This window comes from Leiobunum rupestre, chromosome 3, assembly GCF_980474605.1.
Source record: "Leiobunum rupestre chromosome 3, qqLeiRupe1.1.hap1, whole genome shotgun sequence".
In the NCBI taxonomy this organism is placed as follows: domain Eukaryota; kingdom Metazoa; phylum Arthropoda; class Arachnida; order Opiliones; family Sclerosomatidae; genus Leiobunum; species Leiobunum rupestre.
The window spans coordinates 51,764,497-51,786,087 of record NC_143386.1 but is presented as its reverse complement, the minus strand read 5'-3'; the positions used below and the strand labels follow the sequence as shown (position 1 = coordinate 51,786,087).

Here is a 21,591-nt window from a genome sequence, read left to right as displayed (position 1 = left end):
TGCTGCTAGGAACGCTTCCGTAGACATGCTGCTGACTAGTTCTAGGTGCAAGGCCCGGGTAGCGAAACAGGTGAAAAGGGCGATGTACGCTTTGAACATCCTCTGTCCTCGTCCTTTCAACATTCGTAGTGTGAATGGCCCAGCGTAATCCACTCCGCAACTTTGGAATGCTCGTGCAGGATTAACCCTTGGCACCGGAAGATCGCCCATTTACTGCTTGGCAGCTTCAGCGTTCTGGCGCACGCAACGGACGCAACGGACGCTGCGTCGTATATGAAAGCGTACGGCGTCCTGGATGCCAACAATCCTGTAATGTATCTGGGCAGTGGCTACCAGGAGTTGTTGTCCCCCAAGAAGATGTTGGACATGGGCCTGGTCAATGATTAGATCCGTCAGTTTGCTTCTTCAAGGGAGCAGTATTGGGTGCTTCTGGTCTGGAGATACGTTTGCGTGCCTGAGCCAGCCTCCTACTCGGAGAGTCCCATCCTGGTCCAGAAACGGGCGGATACCCAGGAGGCTGCTTTTTGGCGGAAACTCGGCTCCTTGCCGCAGCCTTCCTAATTCCTGGCTGAAGGCGTCTTGTTGTACCATTTGGATCCAGCGTAGAAGGGCCGCGTCGCGGTCGTCTCTGCTTATCAGCCCCGGGAGCCTGGACTGTTTTGCTTTGTTAGGGATCCGGGCGTTACGAGCGAAGCGAAGTATGTAAGCTGTTATGTTTATCAGCGTACGTAGTGACGAGTAGGATGCCAGCATGGAGCCGTTGATCTTGCTGTGAGCGGAAAAGGCGTCCCCGACTCTCTTCTTCGGTGCTGCATTCCTCTGGCTCGGTGACTGATGTGTCGCTCTGCAACTCGTTGCTTTCAAGTAGCCATCTTGGTCTGTGCCAACAGAGTGGATGAGAACAAAGTTCATCCACTTGAATGCCTCGTGATCCGCAGACAGCTGGGTTGTGGTCACCCGGCACGTGTTGCCATTGAGTGAACGGTAGAATCTCCTGGACCTCAGAGACCCTATTGGCGACAAACGTTTTCCACCTTTGAGGAGGGGACGAAATCCAAGCCAGAACGATGGTGGAATCCGTCCAACAATGAATTTCAGGTACGTTGTCGTGAACGGAGTCTCGGAAGAGCTTGACTAGTCTGGCGAGCAACACTGCTCCGCAGAGCTCTAGCCTTGGCAACTTTGTTTTCCGTAGTGGCGCGACCCTCGTCTTGACTGCGATCAATAGGACTTGAACTCGCCCAGCGGCCGAGATAGTCTTCAAGTAAATCGTTGCGGCAAACGCCTTCTCAGAGGCATCGCAGAATCCATGCAGGATCGTCTGCTGAACATCTACCTGCGCTAGGTAGCGTGGTATCGTGAGCTTCTCGATATGTGGAAGTTTCTCCCGGATAGTGTTCCATTTCAAGACCAGTGGCGGAGGTAATGGGTCGTCCCAGTCAAGCTTTAGTTGCCACATCTCCTGAAGCAGCATCTTCGCTAGTACAGTTACGCGAACCAGGAATCCCAGCGGAACGAAAACCTTGGCGATTTCCGACAGGATGGTACGTTTATTTATCGGAGCCCTTTGCTTCAGTGGCGCTAAGGTGCATGAGAAATGATCCGGGGCAGGGGTCCAGAATAACCCCAAAGTCTTGATGGTTTCGTCAGCGTCGATTCTTTATGGGCTTTGGACCTCCCGTAGCTACGGTGGTAATGCGTTTAGTAGTGCGGACGAATTCGATGGCCATTTTCTTAGCTCAAAGCCGGCTCCTGTCGTTGCTTGGATTATCTCCTTCTGAAGCTTCAGGCCTTCGGATGTGGTTGCGCTCCTGCCATAAGGTCATACATGTACAAATACTGTGCTAGCGCTGCTGATGCTAGCGGCAGCTCATCCCTTACATCAAGAGACAGCTGTTGGATGGTCTTCGTAGCCAAATATGGAGCCGCCGCCGTCCCGTACTTGTCCGTTAAGAGGCGATATTCTTACAAAGGCCTTTCCGGATCATCCCGCCAATGACTCGTTGCCAGTCGGCGTTATCTGGGTGTATCAGTACCTGGCGGTACATCTTGGCTATATCTGCTGTCATGGCGATGGAGTACGACCTGAAGCGAAGTAGTAGTGCGACTAGGTCGTCCTGAATGTTCGGCCCGACCACAGCACGTCGTTGAGTAAGAGGCCGGATGAGGTTTTCGTGGACGCGTCGAAGACGACTCTCAGCTTCGTTGTTGTGCTTGCCTCTTTGACCACAGCGAAGTGGGGTTAAAAATAGGCCTTCTTAGACAACTGGGCTGGCGGCACGCGTTCCATATGACCCAGTTCGATGTATTCGGTCATGAACCGCAGGTACTGATCCAGAAGGTAACCGTCTCTCTGTAGCCGATTTTACGACCGCCAGGAACCGCCGAACCGCAGTCTTGCTTGATTCACCAAGTTTCACCCAGCCTGACCTCCAACTGGGTGACCCCACGAGCCGTACCTAAGCCTGCCGCTCCGACCCCTTCAATCGGGACCGTACAGCGTTTTGCTTGTAGCTTTCGGACCCCTTTTTCCGTTTTGAAGGTTGCCTGTAACGCGGAGTCTAGAAGGGCGCGCAACCATAGGAAACGCCCATCCGCGTCCCTGACGGGGATCAGCGCCGTCGGAAGGATGACTTGTGTCTCCACTGCGCGTGAAGGTGAGCCAAGCGACCCTTGACGAGAGACGTAGCAGGTGACTGTTGATGACTTGACTGTCTCGTCTCCTGGCTCTCGATGGAGCAGAGTGTTGTGTTTTGAGCTGCAGCGTTTGCAATGGCCGAGCTTACATTCAGGGGTTCGATGATCTGTACGGAGGCAGTTGAAGCACAGCGTATGTTTTTTTGCCAGAGCCCATCGTTCCTCCACCGATGAGTTCAGAAACATGGTGCACTTGTAGATAGTATGTTCTTCGGAGAAAGTAATGCATCTCAGACGAACAGCTCCTTGATGCGAGGACAATTGTTTCCTCTGGTGGCTCACTTCGTTCGATCTTGACGACCCTTGAGAAGGTTGTGAAGCTGCGAAAGCTCTAGCTCGTTGCTCTATGAACGTGGCGAGTTCTTGGTACTTCGGACACTTGGACCCTGCCAAGGATAGCTCCCATTGACGCCGAGACTCCAAATCTAGCTTATCCTTGATGATGTAGACGAGAATTGCTGGACTGGTTCTTGCAGCACCCTGAGGGATCTGGTGCACTCCGGGGTGGTGTCAATTAGCTGACGTAGGGCTATTGACGACTCTTCTTTGATTGTAGGTTGGCTAAAAAGGCGTTTGACATGAGCGTCAACAATCTCCCTGGCATTGTGAAACTGTTTTGTCAGAATGTCCCACGCCTCAACGTAGTTGCCATCCGTGAGCTGTAGTGACTGTATAAGACAGGCAGCGTCCCCGAACATAGCGTTTTTTAAATAATGGAGTTTCTGGGCCCCGGACAGCACGGCATTGTTGTGGACTGTCGCCAGAAACAAATCGTGGAATGGCAGCCATTCTGTGTAACTCCCGCCGAACTTTGGCAGATCGATGCGTGGCAGCCGAACGTCCGATGTGGGTCCCGTTGGTGTAATTATGCTTTCCGACGCAGCTATGATGTTGCTCTTAGCGTTCTGTAGTAGGATATCCAACGACTCCAGTCTAGTGACAAGCCCGTCGTATTCCGTCAAATGGCAATCAAAGTCTTCCACCTTGAACTTAGCAAGGATCAGGTCTTGGAGTGTCTCTAGATCGGAAGCCTGCTTCGTAACCTTGTCGAGATATATGCTCAATACCGCGCCGCTCAAGGGAACGAGCGTCGTCAGGTCGGACGGATTCAGGACATTATACTTGATGCGCGTAATCTAGCTTTTGACGACCTTGCGTTTGGCCAGCAGGGCGTCCATACTCAGGCAATCTTTTAGACAGTAGACGCCTTGAAATCGGTGGACTTCTCACGGAAAGAATGCTGGAGACCTCAGGCCTGCTTCGTGACTTCAGGCGATCTGGCTCGACGGACCGAAAATGATCGTGGGTTCATGGATTCAAGGCAACGACTATGTTAAACGTTTAAGCATTTATTTGGATAAAGAACGACCGAACATACAAATGAGGTGACGGTCTGCCATTATATACAGATCGTTAAAAAAGTGTCGTTATAATTAAAACAGTTAACATAAAAAATAAAGAACGATAACCGTATAAAAAAACTTTCTTTATTTCTTAAACACCACTCGTCTGGTTCTAGCACCTTTAAGTAATTTTTGGGTCGAAAATAAGAATAATTACCAAGTCGTCCCACCGATGTTTAGGAGTACATATGACGAACATTTAGAGTTGGCAGAAGTCGAACATATGACGTCGGGCCGACCCTAAATCAAGTAGGACATTTCGATCATAAATAGTGCCAAACGTTCACCCGACTCCGCGAATTACGTCTGCCGCCGACGTCAGTTCGACTCCGATTTACTACTGGAGTAGACCTACATGTACTAACGAGGAAATTCATTTTCGCTATTTATTAAAATACACCACTAATTTTTTCTATGAACTTTTTGTTAGATTAAGGGTTCGTACGCAATTTTCGGAGTAAAAATCCTTGAATTATCCAGGTTATCACTGACCATTTTTTGGCATTATCCCAGACCTTTTTGATAATTTTTCATAGGTAAAATACAAAATGAAAATAATTTTTAAATGTCACAAACTCTGGAAAAGGTGCCAGATATGAGCGCCCAAGAGAAGACACCTACGATGCCAAGTTTGTTGACTAATAAAACCCCTGACTTATCACGATATTATTTAGCTCCCTGATTTATCCCTGTATTTTAAGATATAATTTAAATACCTTTCTTATCCCTAACTTTTTTTCCCATATTTGACAATCCCTGACATATCCAGGTTATCCAGGTTCCGTACGAACCATATTAAATATAGCCAAATCGAAGATTTGTCGGAAAAAAATGAAGACAATTCTCTAGTTAATTTCGTAATAAATATATCAAACATTTTATTTCATTTTAAGTTACTCAACACTTTCTGCTACCATTGCAAATTCTCCATTTTTGGTCGCGGTCGTCCGAGTTGCAGTTCGTAGCACGAATGGTGGCTCCATTTCCATGACTGTACGCTCTGAGGCATCTTCCGGTTGCCTTTTGGACTAGAAGATACTCGCCGCCCCCAACTCCTCGGAATTCGAACTGCTGTCGATCGTCGTTGGTGTTGCAACCGATGGTGTACAGAGGGTCTTCGTGGTTCTTCCCGGTGTAAATACACATGTTAGAATGAGTGGCCGATCCTTTCAACAGTTTCGATCCTCCGGGAGCGTCCACGGCGTAAAAAAGTTCGTTGACTGGTGTGAAAGCGCCTCTGAAAATGAAGACGCCAATAATGACATTTAATTAGAAACCACTCTTCGAATCTCAAATATATCTTCAAATATTTTAAATTTCAAATCGAAAAATTTCTTTAAATCTGTTAAATCTTTAAATTATTCCGTATAAACTTTTTAAATCTGTTTAAAAATACTTTCAGGCTCTCCCGCAAATCACCATTTTGAAAAACTCTTTAATTAACTATCTGTCCAATGTTAAAATTTAATTGAAAGTAAAAAAATAGTTCGTGTGTCTGGATTATAATAAAGCGGTGAAGCAATGAAAGACAGGAAAGTGTCCCCTTACCTCCAGTTGCAGTCGTAAAGGATGATTTTGATTCCGGATCCAATCAGGGCTCTTTCGACGTTCATGCATTTCCCGCTGGCCGGATGCTCAATCAGTCTGCCTTTATCGTATCTCTCCGCAAAACTAAATATTCTCGAAATGATATCTAATCCACCGCCGATATTAGGGAATTGGCAGGCGCCAGATGACAGGAGTGCGCACAAAGTGACAGCCATCAGGCAGCAGCACAAATATGTCGACCTCATTTTTCAAATCTGCCAAGAAAGTAAGACAACAACTCGAATCATTACACGACTTGAAACTTACTTAAGGATATGTAAATTGACGTTTCAATAATTTAATATAGCCTATTTAATACGTGTACGCGCTCATAAGAGTGAAATAATAAACTGTTTTTTAAGTGTATTTGGTCTGGCTCGATTTTGCGCGTTCCTTGAATAGAAGGAAAATACCCTTGAGAACAATAACAATTTGACGGAAATTAACCAAATTATGTGACTATCTGTCTCATTTGAAATAACCTATTTGGATTCATGAATTTTGCCGTAAGCGAACGAAGTTCACAAGTTTCTTTAAAGACATTAAACAGAGTAGGTGTGATGGTAGTATTCACTTTCAACTCGCAGCATGAGGAGCCCAGCTTTTAAAAGTACCATTCTCCCACGCAATGTAACCCGGTCATCTGGAATAATTGTATTAAATGTCGTCTATGCAGGTGCCTTTAACAGGGGAATTTTAATGCATGGGCTAACCCGGCTAGTGCCCAGGGTTCAAAACCAGTTTGGGGAAGTCTGGTCTATCGGCTTTATCAGAAGGAAATATCCCCTTTCTCATTATAGTTATTGGTGTTAATGTTCTTATCAAAAAGATAGAATTAAGTCTATTAAAACAGGGTTTCGAAGTAGATTTATGAAGTGTTTGGCAAACCACCCTCCTACGTATTGTTACCCGGCCAGCAGAATTAATGGCGTTAAAGGTCGCTCGTCGACTTGAGCTTAGGTGGTGCAAACCAAGTTAACTTGGTTTGGAATGGGTATAGATTGTAGATTTTGGTAGCAGACGAATCTGGTAAGAGACCAGCCGGAAATATTTTATTCCGGGATTCTAATTTTGCTATAAATAATGAGTGGTGTTTTTTATTAAAGTGCCTATTAAATTTTCCATTATTAATATTTATCCCGAGCAGAGGTGAGTTGTCCCCTCAGAAAATAAGGATGATAATAAAGAGTGCATTCTCATTTGCAGAAAACTATGTAATTAACTTAGTAATGGAATTTTAAAACCTCTAATTATTCCAATGAAAAATATGAAATGAAAATTTGGTTATTTGAAAAATCCTTACCGTAAGTTGTAGAGCTCTAAAGTCCTGAATTAACACGGTGCTCGATGTTGCTCACGCTGATATAAGAGAAGCACCAATGAAGACTATAGCTTATCTCTCGAGATTGTCTTTATTTATAGTATAAATCCCGACGCATTTTTACCTTTTGTTGATCGTGAAAAAAACCGGTCTCGAAAGTATTGCGCAATACGAATATGAGAGTGTTGCAATTTTCCTTGTTCGAGAAATTTGATAGTTGTGCAACAAATGGAAACGCGGAATTGTCGAAGTACTTTGAAATGGTATATTTCCAATATAATACTAAATTACTATCAGGACACTTTTCAATGTCCATTGGTTTGTGATAGATATAAGTGTTTTTCTTTATTTTATTACATTTATGGTAGTAATTTTTAAACAAGCTTTCCGTATTTCACATATTAATTTCCCAAAGAATTATTATAGATTGTTACAGTCATTTGTCAATATAATTATTCAAGATTAAAAATAATTATGTATTTATATTTTTTAGAAATGTATAATTTTTAAAATTGAATAAAAAATATTTAAAAATTAGTTTACACCTAAAAATTGATATATGCAGTTAAAAAAATCCATATTTATACTTAAAATCTACACTTTATAAATTAAATAAAATAAATTATGTACTCGAAAATAAATTTTGTTTATTAAACTAAATTTAATTTTAAAATCAAATATTATATTAAAATGGAATAAAATAAAATAAAATATTATATTAAAATGGAATAAAATAAAATAAAATATTATATTAAAATGGAATAAAATAAAATAAAATATTATATTAAAATGGAATAAAATAAAATAAAATATTATATTAAAATGGAATAAAATAAAATAAAATATTATATTAAAATAAAATAAAATAATATATTAAGATAAAATAAAATAAAATATTATATTAAAATAAAATAAAATATTATATTAAAATAAAATAAAATATTATATTAAAATAAAATAAAATTAAATATTATATTAAAATAAAATAAAATATTATATTAAAATAAAATAAAATAAAATATTATAACATAAATATTTATAAAATTAAATAAAATATTATATTAAAATAAAATAAAATTAAATATTATAACATAAATATTTATAAAATTAAATAAAAAATATTAAATCATAATTTTCTATAAAATTTAATAAATAATAAAATATATAAATATTTTTAAAATTAAATTAAAAATATTGAATCATAAATTTATATGGACCCTTTGATTTTTTTACAATTTCCATTTTTATAAGACGTAAATATTTATTTATATGAATAATTTTTTAGACAAATTTCATTCGAGTATCAATATTTTATTTAATAATTATAGTGTGCGAAATAATCATTCAAAATATTTAAAAATTATACCAGATTAAATTGAAAAATTTCCATTTATTTCTAACAAAATTACTATTTAATACCTTCAAATTACAGGAAAACCTCATCTATTTTGATATGAATGTAGCTAGCAAATCATATGTGAATATTTTGGTATCAAAGCTTGTTAATTATTATTAAATTCGTAATAATTAAAAATAGGTTCGAATTTAGACCCTTAAATATTTTTAAAATTATTTACAATTGTTTTTTTGCGACCGACTTTAGCCCTAGTATATATATACAGCCTTATATTTCAGGCTTGATATTATTTATTAATTACAGTTTCAAGCCTTAAAAATAATTATGTATTTATATTTTTTAGAAATGTATAATTATTAAAATTGAAAAAAAAAAACATTTAAAAATTAGTTTACACCTAAAAATTGATATATTCTGTTAAAAAATAAATTAAATTAAATAAAATTTTGTACTCTACAATAAATTTTGTTTATTAAACTAAATTTAATTTTAAAATCAAATATCATATAAAAATGGAATAAAATAAAATAAAATAAAATATGTTTAAATAAAATAAAATAAAATATTATATTAAAATAAAATAAAATATTATATTATATTAAAATAAAATAAAATAAAATATATTATACAATAATTTTTCGGGAAAAATACCTAAAGTACAATGTTAACCAATTTTTTTAATTTAGGTATTTTTCCCGAAAAATTTTAATTTTAAATATAGAATATTATATCAAATTTAATTGATATTAGGAGAATTCACATTTAACCTAAGCCACTAAATGACTATTTAAAAAGTATTTAACTAAAACAACATGAAAACGAAAATACAAATAAAAGATAACAATTATCTTTATATTTTAAGTTTCGGTATTTTCCCCGATACTACACGTTGTAGGAGACTCATTCACAATCGAACCTTGAATGATCAAAAGATTCCTCGATTCGTGCTAGACAACAAACCGTATGATGGAATTGGAGTTAGCCAAAACCTGTTTGTCCGACCTCAAATGCTGCTAATGATTAAAAGGCGAATGCATTCGTTTCCTTCTTTTGAGCAGTTGCGACAAAAAACGTCACACATTCTTTCAGTTTCATCGGAATTACAGAGGAAACAAAATCCAATAATGAATGAAATTACAATACACTACTTTAGCTCCAAAATCATGTATCTCATGAAAAACCAATATGAGTTGTTATAAGACATTGTTTTTAAAAATCGTTAAAGAGCCATTACTTTGAAACTATTTAATTAACATATTTTTACTATAAATGTAATTTTTAATTATGTTTCGATTGTTACACAAAAAACTATTTCGCTTAAGTGAAAACCGTTTGAATGAAAGTTAACGTTTTCTCTCACCAGATGGGGTAAAGGACTCACTCAGCATCGCGCCTTATTACTAATAGTAGCGTTCCAATAAATTGTTTCTTAGCAAAGGTAATTACGAGCTTAGAATCGTTGGCTTTTAATTCATTCATACTTAAAAAAATTATTTATTTATTTAATTGTTTAAGGCTTGAAACTGTAATTAATAAATAATATCAAGCCTGAAATATAAGGCTGTATATATATACTAGGGCTAAAGTCGGTCGCAAAAAAACAATTGTAAATAATTTTAAAAATATTTAAGGGTGTAAATTCGAACCTATTTTTAATTATTACGAATTTAATAATAATTAACAAGCTTTGATACAAAAATATTCACATATGATTTGCTAGCTACATTCATATCAAAATAGATGAGGTTTTCCTGTAATTTGAAGGTATTTAATGGTAATTTTATTAGAAATAAATGGAAATTTTTCAATTTAATCTGGTATACTTTTTAAATATTTTGAATGATTATTTCGCACACTATAATTATTAAATAAAATATTGATACTCGAATGAAATTTGTCTAAAAAATTATTCATAGAAATAAATATTTACGTCTTATAAAAATGGAATTTGTAAAAAAATCAAAGGGTCCCTATAAATTTATGATTCAATATTTTTAATTTAATATTAAAAATATTTATATATTTTATTATTTGTTAAATTTTATAAAAAATTATGATTTAATATTTTTTATTTAATTTTATAAAAAATTATGATTTAATATTTTTTATTTAATTTTATAAATATTTATGTTATAATATTTTATTTAATTTTATTTTAATATAATATTTTATTTTATTTTAATATAATATTTTATTTTATTTTAATATAATATTTTATTTTATTTTATCTTAATATATTATTTTATTTTATTTTAATATAATATTTTATTTTATTTTATTCCATTTTAATATAATATTTTATTTTATTTTATTCCATTTTAATATAATATTTTATTTTATTTTATTCCATTTTAATATAATATTTTATTTTATTTTATTCCATTTAAATATAATATTTTATTTTATTTTATTCCATTTTAATATAATATTTTATTTTATTTTATTCCATTTTAATATAATATTTTATTTAATTTTATTCCATTTTAATATAATATTTGATTTTAAAATTAAATTTAGTTTAATAAACAAAATTTATTTTCGAGTACATAATTTATTTTATTTAATTTATAAAGTGTAGATTTTAAGTATAAATATGGATTTTTTTAACTGCATATATCAATTTTTAGGTGTAAACTAATTTTTAAATATTTTTTATTCAATTTTAAAAATTATACATTTCTAAAAAATATAAATACATAATTATTTTTAATCTTGAATAATTATATTGACAAATGACTGTAACAATCTATAATAATTCTTTGGGAAATTAATATGTGAAATACGGAAAGCTTGTTTAAAAATTACTACCATAAATGTAATAAAATAAAGAAAAACACTTATATCTATCACAAACCAATGGACATTGAAAAGTGTCCTGATAGTAATTTAGTATTATATTGGAAATATACCATTTCAAAGTACTTCGACAATTCCGCGTTTCCATTTGTTGCACAACTATCAAATTTCTCGAACAAGGAAAATTGCAACACTCTCATATTCGTATTGCGCAATACTTTCGAGACCGGTTTTTTTCACGATCAACAAAAGGTAAAAATGCGTCGGGATTTATACTATAAATAAAGACAATCTCGAGAGATAAGCTATAGTCTTCATTGGTGCTTCTCTTATATCAGCGTGAGCAACATCGAGCACCGTGTTAATTCAGGACTTTAGAGCTCTACAACTTACGGTAAGGATTTTTCAAATAACCAAATTTTCATTTCATATTTTTCATTGGAATAATTAGAGGTTTTAAAATGCCATTACTAAGTTAATTACATAGTTTTCTGCAAATGAGAATGCACTCTTTATTATCATCCTTATTTTCTGAGGGACCAACTCACCTCTGCTCGGGATAAATATTAATAATGGAAAATTTAATAGGCACTTTAATAAAAAACACCACTCATTATTTATAGCAAAATTAGAATCCCGGAATAAAATATTTCCGGCTGGTCTCTTACCAGTTTCGTCTGCTACCAAAATCTACAATCTATACCCATGCCAAACCAAGTTAACTTGGTTTGCACCACCTAAGCTCAAGTCGACGAGCGACCTTTAACGCCATTAATTCTGCTGGCCGGGTAACAATACGTAGGAGGGTGGTTTGCCAAACACTTCATAAATCTACTTCGAAACCCTGTTTTAATAGACTTAATTCTATCTTTTTGATAAGAACATTAACACCAATAACTATAATGAGAAAGGGGATATTTCCTTCTGATAAAGCCGATAGACCAGACTTCCCCAAACTGTTTTTGAACCCTGGGCACTAGCCGGGTGAGCCCATGCATTAAAATTCCCCTGTTAAAGGCACCTGCATAGACGACATTTAATACAATTATTCCAGATGACCGGGTTACATTGCGTGGGAGAATGGTACTTGCTAAAAGCTGGGCTCCTCATGCTGCGAGTTGAAAGTGAATACTACCATCACACCTACTCTGTTTAATGTCTTTAAAGAAACTTGTGAACTTCGTTCGCTTACGGCAAAATTCATGAATCCAAATAGGTTATTTCAAATGAGACAGATAGTCACATAATTTGGTTAATTTCCGTCAAATTGTTATTGTTCTCAAGGGTATTTTCCTTCTATTCAAGGAACGCGCAAAATCGAGCCAGACCAAATACACTTAAAAACAGTTTATTATTTCACTCTTATGAGCGCGTACACGTATTAAATAGGCTATATTAAATTATTGAAACGTCAATTTACATATCCTTAAGTAAGTTTCAAGTCGTGTAATGATTCGAGTTGTTGTCTTACTTTCTTGGCAGATTTGAAAAATGAGGTCGACATATTTGTGCTGCTGCCTGATGGCCCTCACTTTGTGCGCACTCCTGTCATCTGGCGCCTGCCAATTCCCTAATATCGGCGGTGGATTAGATATCATTTCGAGAATATTCAGTTTTGCGGAGAGATACGATAAAGGCAGACTGATTGAGCATCCGGCCAGCGGGAAATGCATGAACGTCGAAAGAGCCCTGATTGGATCCGGAATCAAAATCATCCTTTACGACTGCAACTGGAGGTAAGGGGACACTTTCCTGTCTTTCATTGCTTCACCGCTTTATTATAATCCAGACACACGAACTATTTTTTTACTTTCAATTAAATTTTAACATTGGACAGATAGTTAATTAAAGAGTTTTTCAAAATGGTGATTTGCGGGAGAGCCTGAAAGTATTTTTAAACAGATTTAAAAAGTTTATACGGAATAATTTAAAGATTTAACAGATTTAAAGAAATTTTTCGATTTGAAATTTAAAATATTTGAAGATATATTTGAGATTCGAAGAGTGGTTTCTAATTAAATGTCATTATTGGCGTCTTCATTTTCAGAGGCGCTTTCACACCAGTCAACGAACTTTTTTACGCCGTGGACGCTCCCGGAGGATCGAAACTGTTGAAAGGATCGGCCACTCATTCTAACATGTGTATTTACACCGGGAAGAACCACGAAGACCCTCTGTACACCATCGGTTGCAACACCAACGACGATCGACAGCAGTTCGAATTCCGAGGAGTTGGGGGCGGCGAGTATCTTCTAGTCCAAAAGGCAACCGGAAGATGCCTCAGAGCGTACAGTCATGGAAATGGAGCCACCATTCGTGCTACGAACTGCAACTCGGACGACCGCGACCAAAAATGGAGAATTTGCAATGGTAGCAGAAAGTGTTGAGTAACTTAAAATGAAATAAAATGTTTGATATATTTATTACGAAATTAACTAGAGAATTGTCTTCATTTTTTTCCGACAAATCTTCGATTTGGCTATATTTAATATGGTTCGTACGGAACCTGGATAACCTGGATATGTCAGGGATTGTCAAATATGGGAAAAAAAGTTAGGGATAAGAAAGGTATTTAAATTATATCTTAAAATACAGGGATAAATCAGGGAGCTAAATAATATCGTGATAAGTCAGGGGTTTTATTAGTCAACAAACTTGGCATCGTAGGTGTCTTCTCTTGGGCGCTCATATCTGGCACCTTTTCCAGAGTTTGTGACATTTAAAAATTATTTTCATTTTGTATTTTACCTATGAAAAATTATCAAAAAGGTCTGGGATAATGCCAAAAAATGGTCAGTGATAACCTGGATAATTCAAGGATTTTAACTCCGAAAATTGCGTACGAACCCTTAATCTAACAAAAAGTTCATAGAAAAAACTAGTGGTGTATTTTAATAAATAGCGAAAATGAATTTCCTCGTTAGTACATGTAGGTCTACCCCTGTAGCAAATCGGAGTCGGACTGACGTCGGCGGCAGACGTAATTCGCGGAGTCGGGTGAACGTTGGGCACTATTTATGATCGAAATGTCCTACTTGATTTAGGGTCGGCCCGACGTCATATGTTCGACTTCTGCCGACTCTAAATGTTCGTCGTATATACTCCTAAACATCGGTCGGACGACTTGGTAATTATTCTTATTTTCGACCCAAAAATCACTTAAAGGTGCTAGAACCAGACGAGTGGTGTTTAAGAATTAAAGAAAAATAAGTTAGTCGAAAGCTGTGAAGAGAAAGATTTTTAGTTGGTGTAGTCCCTCGAACTGGAGTGAAACTATAAATGTCTTTCCGGCAATCGGAAAGCTCAAATCTAGAGTATGGAGTTCTATATTTTCTTGGGGTCGCGGTTTCGTCGCTAGCCTCCGCGCGGTGGTGCTACTCACCAGTTTTTTTATACGTTTAGCATTCTTTATTTTTTATGTTAACTGTTTAAAATATTACGACATTTTTTTAACGATCTGTATATAATGCCAGACCGTCACCTCATTTGTATGTTCTCTCGTTCTTTATCCAAATCAATGGTGAAGCGTTTAACATAGTCGTTGCCTTGAATCCATGAACCCATGATCATTTTTGGTCCGTCGAGCCGGATCGCCTGAAGTCACGAAGCAGGCCTGAAGTCTCCAGCATTCTTTCCGTGAGAAGTCCAGCGGTTTCAAGGCGTCTACTGTCCGAAAGATTGCCTCCTTATGGACGCCCTGCTGACCAACTCAAGGTCGTCAAAAGCCAGATTACGCGCATCGAGTCTAATGTCCTGAATCCGTCCGACCTGACGAAGCTCGTTCCATTGAGCGGCGCAGCATTGAGCATATATCTCGACAAGGTTACGAAGCAGGCTGCCGACCTAGAGGCAGTCCAAGACCTGATCCTTGCTAAGTTCAAGGTGGAAGACTTTGATTGCCATTTGACGGAATACGACGGAATCGTCAATAGGCTGGAGTCGTTGGATATCCTACTACAGAACGCTGCGTCAGCAAGCATAATTACACCAACGGGACTTACATCGGACTTTCGGCAGCCACCCATCGATCTGCCAAAGTTCGGCGGGAGTTACACAGAATGGCTGCCATTCCACGATTTGTTTCTGGCGACAGTCCACAACAATGCCGTGTTGCCCGGGGCCTAGAAACTCCATTATTTAAAAAATGCTATATTCGGGGACGCTGCCTGTCTTATACAGTCACTGCAGCTCACGGATAGCAACTACGTTGAGGCGTGGGACATTCCGACAAAACGGTTTCACAATGCCAGGGAGATTGTTGACGCTCATGTCAAACGCCTTTTTAGCCAACCTACAATCAAAGAAGAGTCGTCAATAGCCCTACGTCAGCTAATTAACACCACCGCGGAGTGCACCAGATCCCTCAGGGTGCTACCAGAACCAGTCCAGCAATTATCGTCTACATCATCAAGGATAAGCTAGATTTGGAGTCTCGGCGTCAATGGGAGCTATCCTTGGCAGGGTCCAAGTGTCCGAAGTACGAAGAACTCGCCACGTTCATAAAGCAACGAGCTAGAGCTTTGACAGCTTCAGAACCTTCTCAAGGGTCGTCAAGATCGAACGAAGTGAGCCACCAGAGGAAACAATTGTCCTTGCATCACGGAGTTGTTCGTCTGAGATGCATTATTTGCTCCGAAGATCATACTATCTACAAGTGCGCCACGCTTCTGAACTCATCGGTGGAGGAACGATGGGCTCTGGCAAAAAGAAACATACGCTGTGCTTCAACTGCCTCCGTACAGATCATCGAACCCCTGAATGTAAGCTTGGCCATTGCAAACGCTGCAGCTCGAAACACAACACTCTGCTCCACCGAGAGCCAGGAGACGAGACAGTCAAGTCATCAACAGTCACCTCCTACGTCTCTCGTCAAGGGTCACTTGGCTCACCTTCACGCACAGTGGAGACACAAGTCGTCCTTCCGACGGTGCTGATCCCCGTCAGGGACGCGGATGGGTGTTTCCTATGGTTGCGCGCCCTTCTAGACTCAGCGTCATAGGCAACCTTCATAACGGAACAAGGGGTCCGCAAGCAACAAGCAAAACCCTCTCGCTGTACGGTCACGATTGGCGGGATTGGAGCGGCAGGCTTAGGTACGGCTCGTGGGGTCACTTAGTTGGAGGTCAGGCTGAGTTAAACCAGCCTTGTGTCAATGGAAGCTCTCATTCTCAACCGCATCACGGCAGATCAACCAACCGTTGCGTTCGACCCAAGCTTATGGCCACACACGACGGGCCTGAAACTGGCAGATCCGACTTTCCATCGACGTCCTACTGGGAGCAGAAGTTTTCTTTGACGTTGTAGAATAGGGAAGCTGCCGAAGCAGTCGGAACCTAACCGTCACAGTCTGGACGGTCTTCGGCTGGACCATTAGTGGGCCGTTGGGGCCTCTAACAGCCCAGCCGACGATAATTCGTGCTCATGCTGGTACTCTTGACGACATACTGACAAAGTTCTGGGAGATGAAGGAACTATTACCAAGAAAATTACTAAATCAGGAGTAGAAGTGGGCCGAGGAGCTATTTTCCGACATGTATTCCCGAGGTCCCTCAGGAAGATTCATCGTACGTCTTCCCTTCAAACGCAATCCGGATGAACTTGGTGAATCAAGCAAGACTGCGGTTCGGCGGTTCCTGGCGGTCGAAAAACGGCTACAGGGAGACGGTTACCTTCTGGATCTGTATCGGCGGTTCATGAACGAATACATCGAACTGGGTCATATGGAACGCGTGCCGCCAGCCCAGTTGTCTAAGAAGGCCTATTTTTTACCCCACCACGCTGTGGTCTAAGAGGCAAGCACAAAAACGAAGCTGAGAGTCGTCTTCGACGCTTCTACGAAAACCTCGTCCGGCCTCTCACTCAACGACGTGCTGCTGGTCGGGTCAAGCTTCAGGACGACCTTGTCGCACTACTACTGCGCTTCAGGTCGTACTCCATCGCCATGACAGCAGACATAGCCAAGATGTACCGCCAGGTGCTGATACACCCAGATGACGCTGACTGGCAACGAGTCATTGGCGGGATGATCCGGAAAGGCCTTTGGAAGAATATCGCCTCTTAACGGTCACGTACGGGACGGCGGCGGCTCCAAATTTGGCTACGAAGACCCTCCAACAGCTGTCTCTTGATGTAAGGGATGCGCTGCCGCTAGCATCAGCAGCGCTAGCACAGGATTTGTACATGGATGACCTTATGGCAGGAGCACAAACCACATCCGAAGGCCTGGAGCTTCAGAAGGAGATAATCCAAGCAACGACAGGAGCCGGCTTTGAGCTAAGAAAATGAGCATCGAATTCGTCCGCACTACTGAACGCATTACCACCGGAGCTACGGGAGGTCCAAAGCCCTTTAAGAATCGACGCTGACGAAACCATCAAGACTTTGGGGTTATTCTGGACCCCTGCCCCGGATCATTTCTCATGCACCTTAGCGCCACTGAAGCCAAGGGCTCCGATAAATAAACATACCATCCTGTTGGAAATCGCCAAGGTTTTCGTTCCGCTGGGATTCCTGGCTCGCGTCACTGTACTAGCGAAGATGCTGCTTCAGGAGATGTGGCAACTAAAGCTTGACTGGGACGACCCATTTCCACATATCGAGAAGCTCACGATACCACGCTACCTAGCGCAGGTAGACGTTCAGCAGATGAGCCTGCATGGATTCTGCGATGCGTCTGAGAAGGCGTTTGCCGCAACGATTTACTTGAAGACTTTGAAGACTATCTCGGCCGATTGACCGAAGCCAAGATGAGGGTTGCGCCGCTACAAAAAACGACGTTGCCAAGGCTAGAGCTCTGTCGAGCAGTGCTGCTCGCCAGACTAGTCAAGCTCTTCCGAGACTCCGTTCACGACAACGTACTTGAAATTCATTGTTGGACGGATTCCACCATCGTTCTGGCTTGGATTTCGTCTCCTCCTCAAAGGTGGAAAACGTTTGTCGCCAATAGGGTCTCTGAGGTCCAGGAGATTCTACCATTCACTCAATGGCAACACGTGCCGGGTGACCACAACCCAGATGACTGCGGATCACGAGGCATTCAAGTGGATGACCTTTGTTCTCATTCACTCTGGTGGCACGGACCAAGATGGCTACTTGAAAGTGCACGAGTTGCAGAGCGTCACATCAGTCACCGAGCCAGAGGAATGCAGCACCGAAGAAGAGAGTCAGGGACGCCTTTTCCCCTCACAGCAAGATCGACGGCTCCATGCTGGCATCCTACTCGTCACTTCGTACGCTGATAAACATAACAGCTTACATACCTCGATTCACTCGTAACGCTCGGATCCCTAACAAAGCAAATCAATCCAGGCTTTCGGGGCCGATAAGCAGAGACGATCACGTCGCGGCCCTTCAACGCTGGATCGAAATGGTACAACAAGACGCCTTCAGCCAGGATTTAGGAAGGCTTTGGCAAGGAGCCGAGCTTCCGCCAAAAAGCAGCATCCTGGGTCTCCGCCCGTTTTTGGACCAGGATGGGACTCCGAGTAGGAGGCTGGCTCAAGCATGCAAACGTATCTCCAGACCAGAAGCTATGCTGCTCCCTCGAAGAAGCAAACTGATGGATCTAATCATCGACCAGGCCCATGTCCAACACCTTCATGGGGGACAACAACTCCTGGTAGCCACTCTCCAGAGACATTACAGGATTGTTGGCATCCGGGACGCCGTACGCTTTCATATACGACGCTGCGTCCGTTGCGTGCGCCAGAACTCTGAAGCCGCCAAACAGTTAATGGGCGATCTCCCGGCACCAAGGGTCAATCCTGCACGAGCATTCCAAAGTTGCGGAGTGGATAACGCTGGGCCATTCACATTACGAATGTTGAAAGGACGAGGACAGAGGACGTTCAAAGCCTCCATCGCCCATTTCACCTGTTTCGCTACCTGGGCCTTGCACATAGAACTAGTCAGCAGCATGTCTACGGAAGCGTTCCTAGCAGCACTCAAGCGGCAAAAGTTCCGACATCTACAGCGATTGCGGCACCAACTTTGTCGAAGCAAACCGCGAACTAAAAGAGTTCATTAGAACCATGAACGCCACATCGAACCGGTAACAAATCTTCAGATGGACAACCGAAGAAGGGAATAGCTGGCATTTCAATCCACCAGCTGCCCCTCACTTTGGCGGCCTTTGGGAGGCAGGGGTCAGGGCTGTTAAATTTCATCTCAAGAGGGTCATTTGGGCTACGATGCTTACCTATGAAGAATTTCAGACGCTGCTATGCCAGGTGGAGCCTGCCTGAACTCCAGACCATTAACGGCATTAAGTGCTGACCCCAATAACTTGTCCGCACTAACCCCTGGACACTTCTTAATTGGAGGACCTCTCACGGCCATTCCAGAACCGGACTTGACTCCTGAGAAAGCGAGCCGGCTGTCTCGCGGGCAACTCGGACAAAAAATCCTCCAGCATTTCTGGGCTCGTTGGAGTAGCGAGTTCCTATCCCGGCGTCCCAAGTGGGCCACTCCTAAGCGTAACCTCGAAGTAGGTGATCTGGTCCTGTTGAAGGACAAACACCTGCCGCCGTTGAAATGGTGGATTGGCTTTGTTTCCATGCTTCATCCAGGAGACGATGGATATGATCGCGTGGTGACTGTAAAAAGGGCAGACAAGGAATTCAAGAGGGCAATCGGAAAGCTGTGCCAACTACCGCTGGAAGGTTGAAAGTCTTTCAAGGCGGCCGGAATGTTTCGTCGCTAACCTCCGCTCGGCGGCGCTACTCACCAGTTTTTTTATACGTTTAGCGTTCTTTATTTTTATGTTAACTGTTTTAAATACAACGATACTTTTTTAACGATCTGTATATAATGGCAGACCTTAGACCAAGAAACACAGGGACGTCTCGCTCATAGCATACCCAACGCTTTATTTTTCGGCGGGGCTTTGTTGCGGCTGCGGTTGGGAGAGGGGTGTTAGGTGATACAGATAGTCAATAGGCGCCATCCATGAGAGATAAAAATAACGTTTTTTAAAAACTTGAAAAAAAATAATCAGCTAAGAGTTACATATTTTTAAATTATTTTATTTTTTTTTAATATTTTAGGGACACAAATATTAAAAAACATACCAGAAATTTCGTTTTTTTGGAGCCACGCTGTTGCAGGCCACGTGCTGACAGACTGTAGGGCTGTGCACGTTTCTCAAATAGCCAATAAAAATTGACTCACCTTCGCTACTAGTGACACAGTGCGAGATAAATAGGAAATAGGCAGCCGCAACGAAGCTTCGACCGCGAAATATCTACCGTGTTTCTTGGTCTAAGGGCAGACCGTCACCTCATTTGTATGGTCTCTCGTTCTTTATCCAAATAAATGCTCAAACGTTTAACATAGTCGTTGCCTTGAATCCATGAACCCACGATCAGTCGCCATACCGACTTGATCAAAAAGCGACCAAAAACGTACTTACGCGGCATTATCAAAAAAAAGTTTCGTTCTTTTAGAGTCGGTTTTTGGACCAGGACCCAAAAGCGAGTTTTCGACCCAAGTTCGACCCTAAATCGATTCTTTTGTGCTACAAGGGTAAACAAAATAGGACAAACTAGCACAGTAAATTATATAGATTTAATCGTTTATCTATATACGTATTGGAAAAGTTAGCACAGTATTATTTGTAATATTTTGGGTTCCTGAAACCCATAAGATGCCCAAAATCTCAATTATCAGAAAACAGTGTAAGGTCTTTTTTAAGTCGGAAATTGCATTATAAATTTCGGTCGGCACTGTGACGAAGAAAAGTCTGAAAAACGTAAATATATATTTTTTTAAGATTAGACTTTTTGGGTCGGCTTTTGGTCATGGACCTAAAACGACATTTCGACCCAAGGCCGACCCGTAACCGACTCCCGTGTGCTACAGGGGTACTTATTTTCGCAGTAAAGAACCTAGATGTGGGCTTCAAAACATTTATTTTATAAAATATTACTTTAATACGCATGCTTTCCTTCTTTTCCTTAGAACAAAACATTTAAATATTGTTTTTTTCCTTTTTAATTATGAAATATTTTTCAGATAATATAAGAACCGACGAACCACAGTTTGTAAATCACTGTTAACGATCAGTCTAAGCTTCTCTTTTAATGTATTACAGTCGCTGTTAGACGAAAGTGCTAAAAACTCCGCTAATATTTTAAGTGCAAGAGCTATTCAGAGTCTAGTAATTATACTGGTTAATAGACATGTAAAGCTTCAGTTTGTAAACGTGTCGGCGGAACATGTAAGAGTGTAAATTTTAGAGAAATAATGTCAGCATTGTTATAAGGTCTCGCAACACGTATCTGAAGAGTGGCTTAGCCTGTTTATTTTCTGTCTCAGTTTCTTATCTTGGGTATTAAACTTCTAGCTATCAACATTGTTGAAATGCATGGTAAATGCGTCAACCATTTTTTCAATGATTTTTTTTAGATTAATTACAAGTGTGAACTTCTAAG

At 39.9% G+C, this 21,591-nt stretch overlaps 5 protein-coding genes across 5 annotated transcripts; 2 read left to right on the top strand and 3 right to left on the bottom strand.

The window, feature by feature from the left end:
* Positions 1-682: 682 nt before the first annotated feature.
* LOC149952541 (uncharacterized) lies at positions 683-1,474 on the bottom strand. Its single transcript, XM_090169748.1, has one exon. The coding sequence runs from the start codon at positions 1,472-1,474 to the stop codon at positions 683-685; it is 792 nt and encodes a 263-aa protein (XP_090025874.1).
* Positions 1,475-2,406: 932 nt separating this feature from the next.
* LOC149952540 (uncharacterized) lies at positions 2,407-4,299 on the bottom strand. Its single transcript, XM_090169747.1, has 3 exons — positions 4,258-4,299; positions 3,177-3,818; positions 2,407-3,132 (listed from the first exon to the last, which is right to left on the bottom strand). Exons 1-3 carry the CDS (start codon positions 4,297-4,299, stop codon positions 2,407-2,409), a joined length of 1,410 nt encoding a protein of 469 aa, XP_090025873.1.
* A 664-nt stretch (positions 4,300-4,963) lies between these two features.
* LOC149952539 (uncharacterized) lies at positions 4,964-7,052 on the bottom strand. Its single transcript, XM_090170192.1, has 3 exons — positions 6,991-7,052; positions 5,649-5,902; positions 4,964-5,337 (listed from the first exon to the last, which is right to left on the bottom strand). The coding sequence occupies exons 2-3, from the start codon at positions 5,891-5,893 to the stop codon at positions 4,998-5,000; spliced, it is 585 nt and encodes a 194-aa protein (XP_090026318.1). The 5' UTR covers positions 5,894-5,902; positions 6,991-7,052; the 3' UTR covers positions 4,964-4,997.
* Positions 7,053-11,487: 4,435 nt separating this feature from the next.
* LOC149952538 (uncharacterized) lies at positions 11,488-13,582 on the top strand. Its single transcript, XM_090170191.1, has 3 exons — positions 11,488-11,555; positions 12,644-12,897; positions 13,209-13,582. The coding sequence occupies exons 2-3, from the start codon at positions 12,653-12,655 to the stop codon at positions 13,546-13,548; spliced, it is 585 nt and encodes a 194-aa protein (XP_090026317.1). The 5' UTR covers positions 11,488-11,555; positions 12,644-12,652; the 3' UTR covers positions 13,549-13,582.
* Positions 13,583-18,527: 4,945 nt separating this feature from the next.
* On the top strand, positions 18,528-19,187 carry LOC149952537 (uncharacterized). The gene has a single exon (XM_090169746.1). It carries the CDS (start codon positions 18,528-18,530, stop codon positions 19,185-19,187), a length of 660 nt encoding a protein of 219 aa, XP_090025872.1.
* The last annotated feature ends 2,404 nt before the right edge of the window (positions 19,188-21,591 follow it).

Coding starts and splice junctions, on each gene's coding strand:
- LOC149952541 (XM_090169748.1), bottom strand. CDS start 1,474: ATGCTGCTTCAGGAGATGTGGCAACTAAAGCTTGACTGGGACGACCCA.
- LOC149952540 (XM_090169747.1), bottom strand. CDS start 4,299: ATGTTCGTCATATGTACTCCTAAACATCGGTGGGACGACTTG. Junction 3,819..4,257: donor AACATCGGTGGGACGACTTG/GTAATTATTCTT, acceptor ACGCGCATCAAG/TATAATGTCCTGAATCCGTC. Junction 3,133..3,176: donor AGTGCACCAGATCCCTCAGG/GTGCTGCAAGAA, acceptor TACATCATCAAG/GATAAGCTAGATTTGGAGTC.
- LOC149952539 (XM_090170192.1), bottom strand. CDS start 5,893: ATGAGGTCGACATATTTGTGCTGCTGCCTGATGGCTGTCACTTTGTGC. Junction 5,338..5,648: donor CTTTACGACTGCAACTGGAG/GTAAGGGGACAC, acceptor CTTCATTTTCAG/AGGCGCTTTCACACCAGTCA.
- LOC149952538 (XM_090170191.1), top strand. CDS start 12,653: ATGAGGTCGACATATTTGTGCTGCTGCCTGATGGCCCTCACTTTGTGC. Junction 12,898..13,208: donor CTTTACGACTGCAACTGGAG/GTAAGGGGACAC, acceptor CTTCATTTTCAG/AGGCGCTTTCACACCAGTCA.
- LOC149952537 (XM_090169746.1), top strand. CDS start 18,528: ATGGTACAACAAGACGCCTTCAGCCAGGATTTAGGAAGGCTTTGGCAA.